Genomic DNA, 16,489 nt, shown 5'->3' on the forward strand with positions numbered 1-16,489 from the left:
TTGGGTTGGCACAGAGGTTGCGCGCTGTGTGCCAAAAAGCGCACGCACCGCCTCTGCTCTACATTTTCAATCGTTCCTCCTCAGTCTTGAAAGTTGGTGTTGATTCATGATTAATTCGATCGTGGGTTATAAAATGATGGAATAAATGATGGAATACAGCGGATCAAATGTGGTAGCGGCTTTTTTGTGTACATGTAGTTGAAATATTCTACTTTTATTTTAAACTTTTGAAAAGAAAATAGCTTATCAGATATGAGTCCATAAAAATATGAATTTTTAATATGTTTATTTTAAGTAACCGTATTTTGTTACTAAAATAATTATGTTTCAATTCAGTGTTTGTAATAGAATAGTTTTACTTTGGTAGCACTTTTACACTATTAAGCATTAGTAAGGTATTAGCAAGTTTTTAATGTTACTGTTAATGTTTACTGATACACCATCTACAGCTACAACTGCTACTACATCCGTGTTTAGTAATAACCATAATCCTAGTCATAATAATATATATTTATAAATGGTAAACTAATGAGGAGTAATGGTATATAAATGATGAATTTATCACTTGCTAATGCCTTACTAAGGCATTACTAAGGGGGGGGGGGATGATACACACAAGCCAAAACTATATATTTCTGATTTTCCTTATATTTCCATTACTTCCAGAGAACAAAACATGCAAAATATCCCAATGCCCACTGACATGTGTGTCAGTCTTTACTTCACATTTTTATTGCATTTGTAAATAACTTTGTAAATAAATAACTTTAAAACTCCACATTCATACATACGAAGAAGCTCATTAGACTTTTGCAAAAACAACTTTGTGAATTTATTTAATTGACTAACAGAGTGGAATAACCCGCACAACCTAACCCTCGGTGTAGCTAAATATAGCTGGATAATCTGTTAAATTGCATAACAATGTATATTTTTGTTTGGGGTTGGGTGGAAAAGTTCAGCAAAAGGTGGATTCCACTGGACAGTCAGTCAAGCTTTTTAAGGCAACCCAGGAAGGAAGGTCACTTTGATTTCCTGGTTTGTTCCGTAGGATTTGATTCTTAAAGCCTCTAATCCTCTTGACCACTGGACAACGGACTTATTTGTTATATCACATACCATGAGATTAGTTCAGTCACATCAATGCAATTATCATTCTAACTTGTTACCATTTCATACCAGAATCAGTCACTGCAGCTTGAAAATAAAATGTTAATTTATGGACTGAAGTTGAATGTTGAGCAGATGTACGCTGCTGAGACCTGCTTTGTTAGAGCAGTTAACAAAGGACATTACCATGATGAGCTCCTATGGCACACTCCTTGAGGAAGCAGGTCAAAAAGTTGCAGAATCAGGAGACATACCGAGGATTAAAGTGGCTGGCAGTCCTGCAAAGGCTCCCTGCAGTGCGTCAAAACTGATTTTGATGCTGGTTTCCCAGAAAACCTTCTGTGTGCTGGGTTGTGAAGTTGCATTAGAATTGCATGGAAGATATGTAGCTCTATTTCACAATGGGCCCCTGGACTATTTGAGACTTTTAATGTCTACTGCCTGTAATATACTTGTCACTTCTCATTACTGAGTCCCTGACCAATTAGCTAACGAGGGCAACTGAATATGAAGCTGTCAGCATCATTTGATGTCTAGTTTGCTTTTCTTTTTCTCATCAGGGCACCAGTCATATCTGGCAGAATGATGATTCACTGAACGAAGCATGATGTCAGGTGTACTGCAGCCTCTTGTACTTAAAATAAGCTGCCACACAAAGAGGTTTTTTCTTGTATTTTTCTTTGGAATTAAAAAATTGATGTCAATGAAAACAAACCAGTAGACAAGAAAACAAACAAGGAAATAAAGAAACAGAGAAAATGGGCTGTGGGCGATCGTGGCTCAAGAGTTGGGAGTTCGCCTTGTAATCGGAAGGTTGCCGGTTCGAGCCCCGGCTTGGACAGTCTCGGTCATTGTGTCCTTGGGCAAGACACTTCACCTGTTGCCTACTGGTGGTGGTCAGAGGGCCCGGTGGTACCAGTGTCCAGCAGCCTCGCCTCTGTCAGTGCGCCCCGGGGTAGCTGTGGCTACAATGTAGCTTGCCATCACCAGTGTGTGAATGGGTGGATGACTGGATGTGTAAAGCGCTTTGGGGTCCTAAAGCGCTATACAAATACAGGTCATTTACCATTTAAAGTATGGATGGCGACCTCGAAGAGAAACTGATTAACTAATAAAGTTAAAACCATTTTAAAATGTCTATAAATTTCTCCAATAAACCCCAACTTTTGTGTATAAAGAAACATTGTTTTTTTCTTCATTTACTTACATTAATTACTAGATTTAGAAAACTTTCATATGATGCTGACGAATTCCCTCATTTGAAGGAGGAAACCTAACATTAACTCGTGCGTGCAAGCATAACACTTCAGTGGCATGGGAACAGGATCAACTTGAATTAGGTTAGTTATTCTAAAATAATAAGTAAGCGAGAGTTTTATTTATTTTAATGTTTTATTTTTCTTTCTCATAAAGGTTTGTGCTCTACATGTTATATGTTGTAAGTATGTTTTTACTGCTGTGTTACACAAGGCTTACGCAAGTAATAGATATATTAGATATACAATAGATATGCACTTAAGTAGATCAGAAACAAATGACAATGAAACCTAAAGTGTCGAGAGAAAACTCAGTTTGTTATAAAACTACTAACCCCCCACACTCCCCGTCTCATCTTCCACACGAAAGCTTTTATTTTGAAAATGTCTGCTACCGGAAACACTTGCCGAGTGGATCCACCGGTTTTCACTTCCTACATGTCCCTTGCTAGCTGTGCTGCACAATGAAAATACTAACTTTATTAGGATTATTGTCAGCATGCTTTTTAGCAAACAGCATCAACATCGAGGTGAGTTCATTATTTTCACGCAGCTCCGGTTTTCCCTTCGGTTTGTATCATTTTTAGGTAGCAACATCGTTGTCATGTTAGCCAGCCCTGCTGTCATGTTAGCTTTGTTGATGCTGAATATACTTGCTTATATGACCCCAAATCCCGATAAAACACAAATAATTATTCACCTTCTTTCGGTTATTTCACAGAATAGCGCAGGGCAGTTCTTCAGCAGTGGGCATACGAACAATTGGGCCGTTCTGGTGAGTGTTTTTTGATGTTTCAGGTTGAGTACATGCTAATAGATGATGTTAGGAGCAACAGAAGAATGTGCCTCTTCTTCATTTGTCTTTATTAACAGGTGTGCACATCCAGATTCTGGTTCAACTACCGGCATGTGGCAAACACTCTATCTGTGTACAGAAGTGTGAAGAGGCTGGGCATCCCTGACAGGTAGTAATAAAAATAAAAATAACAACTTGATTTGTATAGCACTTTTTAAAACACAAAGTTACAAAGTGTTTCACAATCCGAATAAAACCACATATTTAAGGTAAGAATATAAGTTCCAGCATACAGACACACAAACAAGCATATGGTGTTGCTATGGTCAAATATAATGGGAGAAATATTAGGGAAAACAAACTACTGATTCAGCCCATTTGATAGGCTGATGAAAACTTGCGTGGCTTCTAATATAAGAGCATGCTTAAGAGACCCCGTTCAGACAGTTGAAGGGACTGGCAATGAAAGGCTTTATATGTTGTTAATAACGATTTTAAAAAGCATTCTGCATTTCACTGGAATCCAATGAAGGGAAATAAGAATAAGGCTTATATGTGGGTGCCCGCTAGTTTTTAGTGGCAACCTAGCAGTTGCATTCTGGGCTAATCGAAGAGGCTAAGGAGGAAATGCACATGAAAAGTGAGTTGTCAAGGCATGTGAAAAAAAAAAAGTGTGTATTGAAAGTTCAAAATTACTGGATAACAGTAAAAGTTTCACTCACCTATGGTCACCAGCTGTGGGTAGGGACTGAAAGAACGAGATCGCGGATACAAGCGGCAGAAATAGGCTTCCCCTGAATTGTGGCTAGCCTCTCCCTTAGAGATAGGGTGAGAAGTTCAGTCATCCGGGAAGCACTCAGAGAAGATCCGCTGCTCCACCATATTGAAAGGAACCAGTTGAGGTGGTTCGGCAAGGATGCCTCCTGGGTGCCTCCTGGGTGAGGTTTTCGGGGCATGTCCCATCGGGAGAAAGCTCTGGGATAGACCCAGGACACACTGGAGAGATTATATCTCTCGGCTGGCCTGGGAATGCCCTGGTGTTCCCCAGGGCAAGCTGGAGAAGGTGGCTGGGGAGAGGGAGGTCTGGGCCTCTCTGCTGAGGCTGCTGCTCCTGCGACTCGGCCCTGGATAAGCGGAAGAAGATGGATGGATGGATCATAGTTAAAAAAAAGAAAAAGAAAACAAGACTGGATGAGCTTTGAGGTGTGATATGCAAATTTTAAATACTCAAAATATTATCAGGGTTCTTAGCAGATGATTTGTATTTATGACAAGAGAGCTGATGTAATGACTGACCTCTATACAGAAGTTTTTAGGGCAAACACGAGAATTTAAGTTTTGCCGGGATTGAGATGAAGTATTTGAGGTCGAAAAGGCTATTGGGGTTGTTAAGCTTAGCCAAAAAGTACCATTCTGCATTATAAGCAATGCTAGGAGAAGCTGTCATGTAGAGGGGCAACAGGCATAAAGACAGCCCTGAATGACTCCACAAGTGAAGGCCGGAGATACTTATTAATATGAATTCTGTCTGTCAGATGTAGTCAGGCATAACCAGTGCATCAGATTTAGTTCTATTTCAGATATTAAATTATAATGTGATGGTAGAGATAGGGGTGACTACATATTAATACTTAAATGCTGATGTTATTGAGCAAGTATTTAGTTATCCTGGTCACTGTAGTATTAAAACGATTAATCAGGTTGTTGAGTCATTGATTTGCACACAATCACGTAAAATTTAAAAATAACTTTCACTTATAACAGCAAAAACATTTAAAATTTGAGGAATTTAAACATTTTTTGGTTCTATATGGTAGTAAATGTAATATATTTGGATTTTAGACATTCTGAAGAGGTCAAGTTGATCAGTAGGTAAATTTATATTGGGAACCTTTCAATATTTTCATGCATGATAAAGAGAAACCAGTTTATTAGAAAATATATTTTCCAGAGTAATCAGTGTTGAAAATACATGACAGTTGCAGTCATTTGCAGATATTTTAAAGACTCAACAACATAAATTGTCTTTCAGCATTATAATTATTATTGCTGGATGTAACAAGGCAAAGCATATTATGTGGTTGCTTTCTGAAAGAAATATGTATTCTGACTATCAATGAACTAATCTTAGATTATATTTCTGTAATTGAACAATCATTTTTAATTATCATTGTGTATTCAGTAGTTAAGGGAGAAATGTATTCATCCCAGCAGGTGAAGTGTTTTGTAAAAGTTGCTCAAAAATTGATTAAAAAGAGGTACAGTAGAAAGAGGAACTGTGTAACTGGACAGCTACTGCAATGAAGAAACTCATGCTCTTAGTCTTTGGCTGAACCTCTGGCTAACCACAACATTGTTTAGAGGGTATGGGATATTTTACTGGAATTTCAGAGGAGTTTTGACATTGCCCTGCTCGCCCTTATTGCACATCGATTGTCCACGGCCACATCCAGGGCCGAACCGGACTTCTGAATAAGTTTACTGAGTCTATGAAGCTGTCCATTGTTAGGCTTGGCTTTAGCTGAGAGCAGCTCAGAACATGCTGTGCATTCTACAAGGTGCCTGTATTGTGTCAAAATGAATTAAGCGAATGCTCAAGAGTTTTTCCACAGCCTACTTTGTTTTGTTGTTTGTTCTGGGGCCTTTCTCAGATGGAGAGCTGCGGTAAAATAAAACATCCAACGTGCAGAATAAGGCAAATACGTTTGACAAGGTCTGTGTTGTGTAGAAGGGCACCAGTGGCAACAGGATGAACAAGTGTGCATATACTAATAAGTTTTCATTTTATTTCAAGATAGAAAAGGTTCAGAAATCAGTCCTGGCTCTGCAGAGTTATACAGTACTTGTGGTGGTAGCGCTGATTAGCCATTGACTGTATGATTGGTGGGAGCTCTCGATGTCCAAACGTCAAAAGTTTCAAAATATTCAACAGCTGGTCCAACTGTAAGATCAATAAACGAACTGATGCAATTTAATTTTCAGGCTAAATGCATTTGCCTTCATAACATAACAGTTAACGTGTTTGATAGCAGCCTTTGTCCTTTTACTTATTTCAAATATCATCATATTAACTCTGTTTTTTTTCTCTTTTTTTAATCACTAGCCACATAGTTCTGATGCTGGCTGACGACATGGCTTGTAACCACAGAAATCCCAAACCTGCTACAGTGTTCAGTCACAAAAACATGGAGCTGAATGTGTATGGTGACGATGTGGAAGTGGACTATCGAGGTTATGAGGTCAGTTCAGGTGTTTACACCTCACCTTCATTCTGTGAAGCAACCCTCGTGTTAGCCTTCTGTTTATCAACAAGCCCTGAGTGATTTTTAAAGTCTAAATGCAAAAATTGGGTATTTTGAAGCTAGAAAAAGATGAATCGCTTGAGCATAATCACAAAATGTTCAGGAATGTTTGGCATAAATTGTAAATATTTTCCTACCCCAGATTCTGCTCAGCTCGTTATATAAACATTTACCGTGATTTATGTGACAGTCTCACATGCTGTGTTTCACCTTCAGTGTTGCGTAAAATAACTTGAGGAGATAAATATACCCATGGAATGGGAAAATGAAACAGGGTATGTCCGAGGCAACATTTTTATTGACCAGGACATTTTATAATCTACACGTCTAAAATGGGGCCCAGCCGGTTTTTATTTATTTTTCTGATTGTTATGGACTAAGGCAAGTATCCACCACGTTTAGCAGTTCTTTGCCTCACTGTTTTTTGACTACTCACTGTGTTTTGTGCCTTTTTAAAAATACAATGACACTGTACTGCCTTTGGTTTTTGTTGCACATGAACGCCAATGATCATTAAAAAACAGAGAAAAAGCTCAGGTAGGAGCTGATTATCACATTTTAATTAAAGGATAAGTGGAGAAGATCAAAAATATTCATCTGTGGTCACTTACTGATCCTACCAATGACAATTTAAATGTTACAAATTGATTTTTCATCACTAACTTTTCTTTTTGCTGGCTTTTGTTTTGTATAGTTTCAATCTTTGAGTAGTTTTATTTAACAACTAAATTACTACTTCCTGTCTGAGACATAGATGGAAAATGACCACAGGTTTGTACCGTGCGTGCCTTAGGTAACTGTGGAGAACTTCCTGCGAGTTTTGACTGGGCGCCTGCCTCCCAGCACACCACGCTCTAAACGCCTCCTTTCTGATGATCGAAGCAACATCCTCATATACCTGACAGGTACTTAAAGGGAAAAAATGTACCTATGAAGTTGAATTAATTAAAGTTGAATTAATTAAAGTTGAACAAAGTTGAATTAATTATTTTTAATCTGTGGTTGATTAACAGGCCACGGTGGGAATGGCTTTCTGAAGTTCCAGGACTCTGAGGAGATTAGTAATGTGGAACTGGCAGATGCTTTTGAGCAGATGTGGCAGAAAAGAAGGTAAATAAACTGAAAAGTGACTTCAAATAATCCTGTTTGTCAAGTCTACTTTACTTGTTTTTTCTTTGCCCTGCAGGCCATTTAGCTGTGCAGCATGTCAACAAGCATTTAACAGCACAAAACATCACAGCCTTTGAGTATTATAATCTTTATCAGGAGGTTCCCATTCTGTTGAGTCTTTATAACAAGCATTACAGATGATTATAAGAGGTGTGTTACGTTAAATTGGTGTGGCTGGTGTTTTTTTTTAATATCTCTTATCAAGGTTTCTACTTTGTGTGTATCAAATGACTTCAGTGGTTGAAAGAGTGCTGTCAGTGCAGTGAAACTGTATACTCTCTATTCAGGCTTTTTTAAAAATAGCTTAAGCTCAGCTTGAAAGGTAGTGCTGGGCTTTCATGTGTCATTGGGAACAGCAACGTGTAGCCTTGATAGTTCTTTTTTTCTTGCCTGTAAATTGTAGATTAAGTTTTATATGCAGTAGGAATACAGTAGTTGAATGAGGAGCTGAATGTGTGAATCTAAAGGGCTAAGTTGAAGGCTATAAAACCATCTGTATATTTAAAACATCTTTAAATTTCATTGTTTAAGTATTTTTCTTGCCTATTGTACATTTGTGATGGAATCAAAAACTTGCAGGAAAATAATCACAGATAATCATTTTTAACTGGTTGAACCATCTATCCATGCGTTTTAACATTTATCTGGGCCATATTTAGTGAATTATTAATAAATTCGATAGGAATTGTTATCAATTGGTCTGAAACTAACAATTTTTTATGTATAGCTGAAGCTGTTGGATGTCAAGTTTTGTTAGTAAAATAAACAACAACAAATCTAGGATCAATGATTCGCTAATGCATGTGTGGCAGACACAAGGTTTCTAGGCCAAATCTGGTCCTTTGCAAAGTTTAATCTGGCTAGCGTATCACTTCAGATCTGTCCCCCTTCGTTGTGTCTGTATGCCACACTAAACAGACGGGCATGCTGCCACTGCAGCTGCAAAATAACAAGCTAGCTCACAGAAAATGGCACAGAATATAAAAGCTGACTCTGAAGGCATAAAGAGTGACCTGTGTATATTTGCATTGAGATGACTGCTGTTTTCAAAAAATGAAATTTGTTTTGTCTTGAATCTGCACATCAGCACAGAAACGGAGCCAAGGACGGTGAAAAAAGGCAAAAAGTCACTGAACTGAGAAAAACAAAGCATACTGTTCAGCAAAATGGGTTTCTCTCAGCTAAATCTAGAGGTTTTACTTTTAACTTTGTGAAATTTCATATTTCAACCATTAAGTAAGATTTGTAGAAATATATGGAAAAATAAAATTACAGATTCAATATTTTGATATATGTTTTAATGTTAAGTGCTCCAAACCACTGTAATGAGGGTGCATTATAAACATTGCACTATTTGGCCTGGGCTTCACTTAAGCCAACTTGTACATGTGAATACTATATTGGACATGCATTTTCAGTTTAATTAAAGAATTTCAGTAAACTTTATCTCACCCTTAATGTGGTTCTCATTTCCCAGCGTGATCTTAAATTGAATTTGACACCCCTTAGCGAATGAATTAACTAAGGAATCATTTCAGGTGGAAATTTTATGAGTACAACTGTGGAGTACAAAAAGAAACAAACTAATTGTTGAACTTAGTAAATAGATCTTATTGTCCCTTGTGGCCTTCATTATCTATTTTAACTTTATACTTTAGACCATGTGATCGTGTTCCATGTGGGATAAGTAAGGGATTACAAAGTGTTAGCACAGCATTCTCTGTATTAGTACTGTTGAAATTACCTTGAACTTGTCATGTTTTCCTAAATTCTTCTAAAAGTAGAGGCTATTTTGTTCTGTAATTGGGGTTACTATTTAAGCCACTGCTTTGCTTAATTTGTTAATCACGAGATGGTAAATGAGCTTGCACCTTGCTGCTGCGAGTGCCTCTATTGTTGTCCAAACCCATTATCATCAACGGTGAGTGTCTGGGTTACAGTCAGGCTCCAGGCTACCAGATAAAAGCTCAGTGACGCCAGCTTTCATGCTGATGTGATAATTGCAGGGTTGAACTGCTAAATTACAGCCACCGAAGAGACCTCCCTTTATCATCCCCAAACCACCTCGATTAAGTCTACTGGATGTGACAGTCTCTACATGTTTGTCTAAACAGGGGAAAGAAGTTGTAGTGAAATGTAGTGTTTTGTAGAAAAGGAGGATGGAGGGAAGCGGAATGGAAAGGAAGGGGGGTGGTGGTTAAGCTGTGTGCGTGGGAGTGTTAGCAGGACTGAATGGAGCTGTTGGTTTTTCTTGGTCACCATGGTAACTGCAATATGAAAGATGGTTAGAAGGTTTGTGTGATATCCGTTTATTGGAACAAATGGATGAGTGTTATGCCAGCTGTGCATTCTCCCATCAGTTTTGTTTGAGAATGTGTATGATCCTCTGTTTGCGTGTGTTTGTCTCCAGGTACAACGAGCTGCTCTTCATCATTGACACCTGTCAAGGCGCCTCCATGTATGAAAGATTTTACTCTCCAAACATCATGGCTTTGGCCAGCAGTCAAGTTGGAGAAGACTCCCTGTCGGTGAGTTATCTTCCCTCACATGGAAGATGAATTAAAAATCATCCATCAGCTTGTCAGATTTTCTAATAAGCAGTGTGATTTCATAGCACGTTGCACTAGCTTGATTTCTGTGTTCATACGCTCTCACCCCCCTGCAACACCAGTCACTGTTACTTGAAATAGTGTTGCACTTTTGAATTTTTATTCAAATGTCTTCTCTCTTTTAGCATTTAAACTGAGAAAGGTCTGCAAGAAATGTGACATATTACAAGTTTTTCATCATACTCATAATTATCAGAAACCTACTAGCTCTGCACTGCACTCAAATACAAGAACAATGCTGCTTCTTTTTCCCCCTCTTCTTCCACATTTTACACAACACTGACCTTTTGCTTGAGACGTATAGCTTAAAGTGCAAATCCCTCCACTGCATAATTTAGAAAAATCCTGAAAAGTCTTCAAGAGGCATTGAGGGCAGGAGCTGAGGGGGGGCTGTGGATGTGCGAGGCAGGAGGTGCTCAGGAATCCTCAGGCAACAGAACACACTGAATCTGTCAGAGAGGTTTTTTTAAAGAAGTGGACTTGAATATAGTACCTGATGGTAGTCGTGAGTTGTATCATTTTGGGCTGTCACCAGTAGACCTGGTGAAACTTGCTCACTCTTTCTCTGCTTTGCACTGTTGATGGACCAGTCTAAAACTGTGCTCAGTTGTGTGTTTGTGTGTGTTTGTGTAAGTTACAGAACCACTGTAAAAACACTGAAATGGCCAAATAGGGGATTAGCAGAATATAACATAAACACTTATGAATAATGAGTCTTTTAATATCTAAAAATAAGCATTACTCAAGGAAAGGGACTGTGATGAGGGGACATTTACAAATATACATTTTATGACTTTAAATAGTGCCAAATTACATTTTATGTACGACCAACTGTTTTTTCTCTTTGTTTTTAATGTTTACACTACTTGTGAAAAATACAATAAATACAAAGTTAAGACCAAACAAACAAACAAAGAAGACCTTAGACATTTTGGAAACAGAACTTATTTACTGACATGGTTTATTATGGCTATAAATATTTGTTTTTGGACTGTTCGAGAGAGCCTTCTGATTATAAAAGCCTTTTTAGCTTCCTTCCCCTGCTCCAACTTTCTTCAGCTTGGCTCTGCCTTTCTAACAAACATATCGTTGCTCTATGGACTGTTTAAAATAGTTTGAGCTTTTTTCTTTACAGGGTGTGCTTGTACATTCAGCCACTAATTTTTTTTGGCCAAAACTTTGGCCATTTTAATATTGGCATCCACCACTGTAACAACATGTACATCACAGAAGAAGGAAAGCATCACAAGTCTCCTTTGAGCAAGAATGAGGCAACGTAGGATTTTGAAATTAATACCTTAGGCATCAACTGTAAGTAGGTATCACGCCTGATACTAAAGTTCAAATCTCAGTCACGTTGACCGTAGGATTAGAAGTCATACATCACATTTTCTGTGAATCGTGTGAAAGCAATAACTCAAGAAGGAGTTCACCTAGGATTTTTAAATGGGTTTTAAAAATCTTGGATGAGTTCAAATCTCAGTGAACTTGACCTTAATGTCAGAGGTCAAGTTTTCTGAAACTCTTGTGAATGTGAAAACTCAAGAATGGTGTAGGATTTTGAAATTGATATCATAGGTGTATCTACTACGAGGCTGAGGGGTAGCACTGGCAGGTGCTATTATTTTTACATTATCAGCTAATGACTTCAAATTGTCAGCTGTGCATAGCTAATACTATGCAAGATTTCAAAGCAGCTATAATTGTTTTATATCACAGCGTTTTTACATTTAAAGTATCAAATGACTGAACAAAAAATATGAAACTAATACTTAATTTCATGCCTTTAGTGATGAACTGAACCTAAAGATAAATATGTATTTACAGCCTGGGATTGTGTGAAGAGATATTTACCTGATTCAGTGTTTAGCTTTGTGCTCCACAACGTTATTGATCTGCTTCACTTTTTCTGCTCTTATAGCAGCGTTTTGTCCAAAGCAGCTGCTTCCAGTGGAAAAGCTTAAAACACACACACTCCTCTACCTGCTCCACACTGAAGAGCATACAGAGTAAGACACTAGCCTGTAAACATATTGGAGAATCAAGAAATATGAGAGCCGGATATTTCCCTTAGGAGCCGTTAGAGACCACAGTGGAGCTTAAAAAAAGCGTGAATATTGGATTTAAACAGGGGATGATATGTCAGTGCTGTTTCCATTTTCCATTTTCACACCCCCAGGGGGTTGAAAACTCTTACTTCCTCCATTATTGGAGATGGATTAATGGATGGATAGACAAAGCACTTAATTAATCCCAAAGAGAAATTGCATTGTTACAGAAATTATCCATCCATTTTCTAAACTACTTTTCCGGTTTGTTTTATTCAGGGTCACAGGGGGACTGGAGCCCATCTGAGCTGTCACAGGGCAACAGCAACCCCCCCCCCCCCCAATGTTTTAGTTGTATAACTAACAATTAAATTAAAGGCTAAACTAAATATACTCTAAAATAAATAACAAATCTAAATAAAGGAGAAAAAATGTCTCTTGTCTGCAATACAGCAGAAACTGAAACCTCTGTGTACTTTAAGATAATGAATATCACTCATGAAGCTATCCTGCTGCTGTCTCTAATTCATTTCCTTTCACACACTTGTGCTGTGACAATGGTTGTTCAATTTCAGTGCCAGATGACACTTATCAGATTCTGATAGTGTACAGATTTGCAATGGAAACTATACTTGACTAAAGAAAAAGTTACATAAATTGTTACCTGGGATGAATTTTAAAATAGAAATCAGTAAATGTTGGTGTGGATGTGTATTTTAAAAGACTGTAAGTGTTCATTGTGTAAAAGTGTAGAGGACTGATTAACGAGCCAGAAGTAAAAATGCCACCACAGCGCCCATTCTAGCAACTATTCTTATCCTATACATTTTTTAAATCTCTCTCATTCTAGCACCAGCCAGATTTGGCCATAGGAGTCCATTTGATGGATCGTTACACGTTCTACATGCTGGAGTTCCTTGAAGACATCCATCCTGCAAGCAAAACCAACATGAATGATCTGGTGAGCCTCTGTTAGCTTGTGTGTCCAGTATGGTCACAACTTCCTCATACCTGTTTGCAGGAAATCACAATTTCCTGAACCACAAAATAAAATTCTTGTTATACTCTTGAAAATATGTTAGGGGTGTTAATGATGCATGCAAATTTAAGTTTACATTTGTGCTACTTTTATTTGAGTGACAGAAAGGAAGAGGTTTTCTCTGGTGTCTTACATTTTGAACACTATCATTTCATTTGTTATAAAGTCATTTGTAGTTACTGCTGCAGAGCATAACAAAAAAGGTATGCAGAGTTTTTTTAGATTGACTATTTTGAAAGTCAGCTTTTGAAAGGATGTGGCAATCAGCACTTCTGATACCTGAAGCAGTGTTTTTCTTGTACTGTTCTCTTCCTCTGTCTGTGGTCCAAAAGAAGTCAGATAAAAGTCACACAGGTCACACTTGAAACAGAATATCTGATATGGTGTTGCAGTCGTTGGCCTTTGACACATCAGGGTGGAAATGGTGAGTACATGTTGCTCTGGGCCATGACTCAGTCTCAGCAGCACCTCCTTTTTCATGTTTTAGCCTCCTGTGGAGATTCAGGCCACAAGGACCACTCCTCATCTGCGTCACCCGGAGTTATGCTCAAAGCACCTCAGATCGTTACTCTGGCACTCAGTGTGTTTTGACACATGCTTATTATTTTTTTCTTCCAATTTTTCTGTTTCTGTAGATTCTCTGTTGTGCCTTTTCAGGGAATTAAGGATCAATATTATGGATTTTCTGGATGAGCCCTCTGAGTTTTCGTTCTTTTTTTTTTTTTTTTTTTTTTTTTTCTTTTTCCCCTGATTCAAGCTGCAAAGGTGTGCCATTTGCTGTACCTTTCAAGTCCTGTCTGACTGAGGAAATATTGTTGACCTCAGTTGTGTGATTTTATATTCTTTTCAAGCGGAAAACAACACATTGATAAACTCACATAGGATTCATTCACAAGTGGTAACGTAAAGTGTGGTAAAAATTGTCATTGACAAGGCCATGCACAAATGTCAGGCACTCTGCCTCTAATCTGTTCCTCACAGTGTCACACCTCCCAGAGCAACAGCTCAATACTAGCTGCAACTGGAACTTGGAATTGGTGGTGTAAAAAGGAATAAATCTAGTATCATGTCTTTGTGCAGAGCTGACCTGTACATGCAAGTTATGCTGCTGCTAAAGCTGTCATTGTCATGAGGAGAATATTTACATTTAAAGAGACATTGTTAGTTGTTTTTGTTCTAAATAGTCTGAATAAACATATCTTCATATACATATCCAGAATCTGCATGCAAGGGACACTGGGACACGTAGCTTGGTGGTTTCCATTTGCAGTCTGCTTGTATCCAGAGTGCCATCAACCAATTAGGAAATGTGTTATCTGTTGTCCAGAAAATTGTCGGTTTCCCTCAGCAACTGTCAGCGCCAGCGGACTAGCTGACTGGCTCCCAAATAGAGCTCCAACGTGACAGAAACCACTAATTTAGAACAATGCTGAATATTCCTAATGTGAATTTTTTTCTGTCTCTGCCTCCTCAGTTCAAAGTGTGTCCAAAGAGTCAGTGTGTGTCCACTCCGGGCCATCGTACTGACCTGTTCCTGAGAGATCCTGGAAGTGTTCTCATCACAGATTTCTTTGGTAGTGTCCGCAAAGTTGAGCTCACCATGGATGCCATCAACTTGACTGACCCCATCAAGCAGATGGAGGAGAAGTAAGTTGAATTTATTTGTTTGTTTGTTTTTTGTTAATGGGAACAGGATGGCAGCCTTCTAGAAACTAAAAACTAAAAATCACTGGTTGCCTGGTGATTTCATTGAACTTTGCATTTGGCAAAAAAGTAGCAAAGGTCTAGAGTACAACACACTCAACCTTTTGGTCTATTAAGTAGTATAAGTTAATGTGACTTTGAATATGTGAATGGCAACAGATTTGCAATTTCTTTTCAGCAATTTATGGTAGTTAATCACTGTATTATCAGATTGCATCTAATTTCCAACTTATTGCCATTTTATCACCTTCTTGATGGACCGAGGTTGCGTGGTTGCAGACCTTGTCCCCCTCTTTGAAACAACCATTTCAAAGGAAACGACACTGCGAGTTCATTGCATGCAATTGCAGTTATTTTGGCTGTTCTCTGGTCTCCAACCACTGTTTTCCCAAATGTGACTGTAGCATTAAAGATACCTGTGCAAAAATAAGTTGTTTAAAAATTGCTTCCAGATTTTCAAAATGAAAAAAAAAAGAAAAGAACTAAAGCTAACAACAGAAAGGGAGATTAAAGGTAGATATTAAAGGGATATCAAATGAAGTTGAACTTGGGCTGGGCTGTAGTTTCATGATGACATGAGGGTACAGTAAGTCAGTGTCAACTTTGTTTACTAAGCAAGTCATTTAGAAAGCCTTATGTACTATGGAGACCTGGATAAGGCCTTTTGAGTAAATGATGAAAAATAAGTATCTGAAATAGCCACTGGTATATAACACTGCCTCCTGGTGGTTACAGTTTTACATTACTTTTAATAATCATGTAATAATCATTGCAAAAAAAGGTGGTCAACTTGTGAGTGTTGCATGTGCTGAAAAAGATGTGGGGTGGACAACCCTTATAAAATACACTCATTTAGGTCAGCCTCATTGCCAGCAGCCAAATTCATTTTGTGTTCAGTTTCCAACTAACCAGCCTTTGATTTCTGTTTAGAACACCTCCCATCAGTGATATTGATTCCTCTGCTAATGATGTGTTGATTGGCCTGTTTCTGGAAGATTAAAGCACTCAGTGGCTGTCACTATGACTACCATGTGGTGGTTTTAAGACCTGATTGTAAAGCTGACCAATGACATGTTTGTCTTGGGTAATGATGCTGCTCATTTAGAACGCATTTACTGCTTTTATAATCAATAACGACACTGAAAACATTATTTCAGAGGGAAGCAGAGCTCATAATTGCGCATCTTCATTGTCAGCCTTCAGACTCAATGCAGTCTCTCTTCATAAGTGGCAGTGAGTAATGAGCAGTGTTTGCTTTAGATTATCTGTGGCGCTACCCTGTGGTGAATTGCACATATCCAAATTAGTGCATTCTTACATTTTGTGATAAATAGGTTGAGCCACTAGATGGCTGTAGAGAGCTGTCAAACCTTTTCTCTGTGCCTCACGATGTATTGTTTGCTTTATTACCAAGCTCCACTAATGCCATAATAAGCACAATCATCAGGAGTTTTA

The 16,489-nt window shown here is 38.2% G+C and overlaps 1 protein-coding gene across 2 annotated transcripts in view; it reads left to right on the top strand.

Annotated features, from left to right (window-relative positions):
- The first annotated feature begins 2,763 nt into the window (after positions 1 to 2,763).
- The window catches only part of pigk (phosphatidylinositol glycan anchor biosynthesis, class K), a 33,756-nt gene continuing 20,030 nt past the window's right edge, over positions 2,764 to 16,489 (top strand). For both annotated transcript variants that reach the window (XM_031731011.2, XM_039602634.1), the window contains exons 1-9: positions 2,764 to 2,896; positions 3,088 to 3,141; positions 3,240 to 3,331; positions 6,266 to 6,401; positions 7,258 to 7,369; positions 7,478 to 7,574; positions 10,045 to 10,162; positions 13,142 to 13,252; positions 14,805 to 14,977. In XM_031731011.2, coding sequence (XP_031586871.1) covers positions 2,831 to 2,896; positions 3,088 to 3,141; positions 3,240 to 3,331; positions 6,266 to 6,401; positions 7,258 to 7,369; positions 7,478 to 7,574; positions 10,045 to 10,162; positions 13,142 to 13,252; positions 14,805 to 14,977 — 959 coding nt within the window. In that variant the 5' untranslated portion in view covers positions 2,764 to 2,830. The remainder of the gene's footprint in view (positions 2,897 to 3,087; positions 3,142 to 3,239; positions 3,332 to 6,265; positions 6,402 to 7,257; positions 7,370 to 7,477; positions 7,575 to 10,044; positions 10,163 to 13,141; positions 13,253 to 14,804; positions 14,978 to 16,489) is intronic.

Source organism: Oreochromis aureus, linkage group 18 (assembly GCF_013358895.1).
Source record: "Oreochromis aureus strain Israel breed Guangdong linkage group 18, ZZ_aureus, whole genome shotgun sequence".
NCBI lineage: Eukaryota > Metazoa > Chordata > Actinopteri > Cichliformes > Cichlidae > Oreochromis > Oreochromis aureus.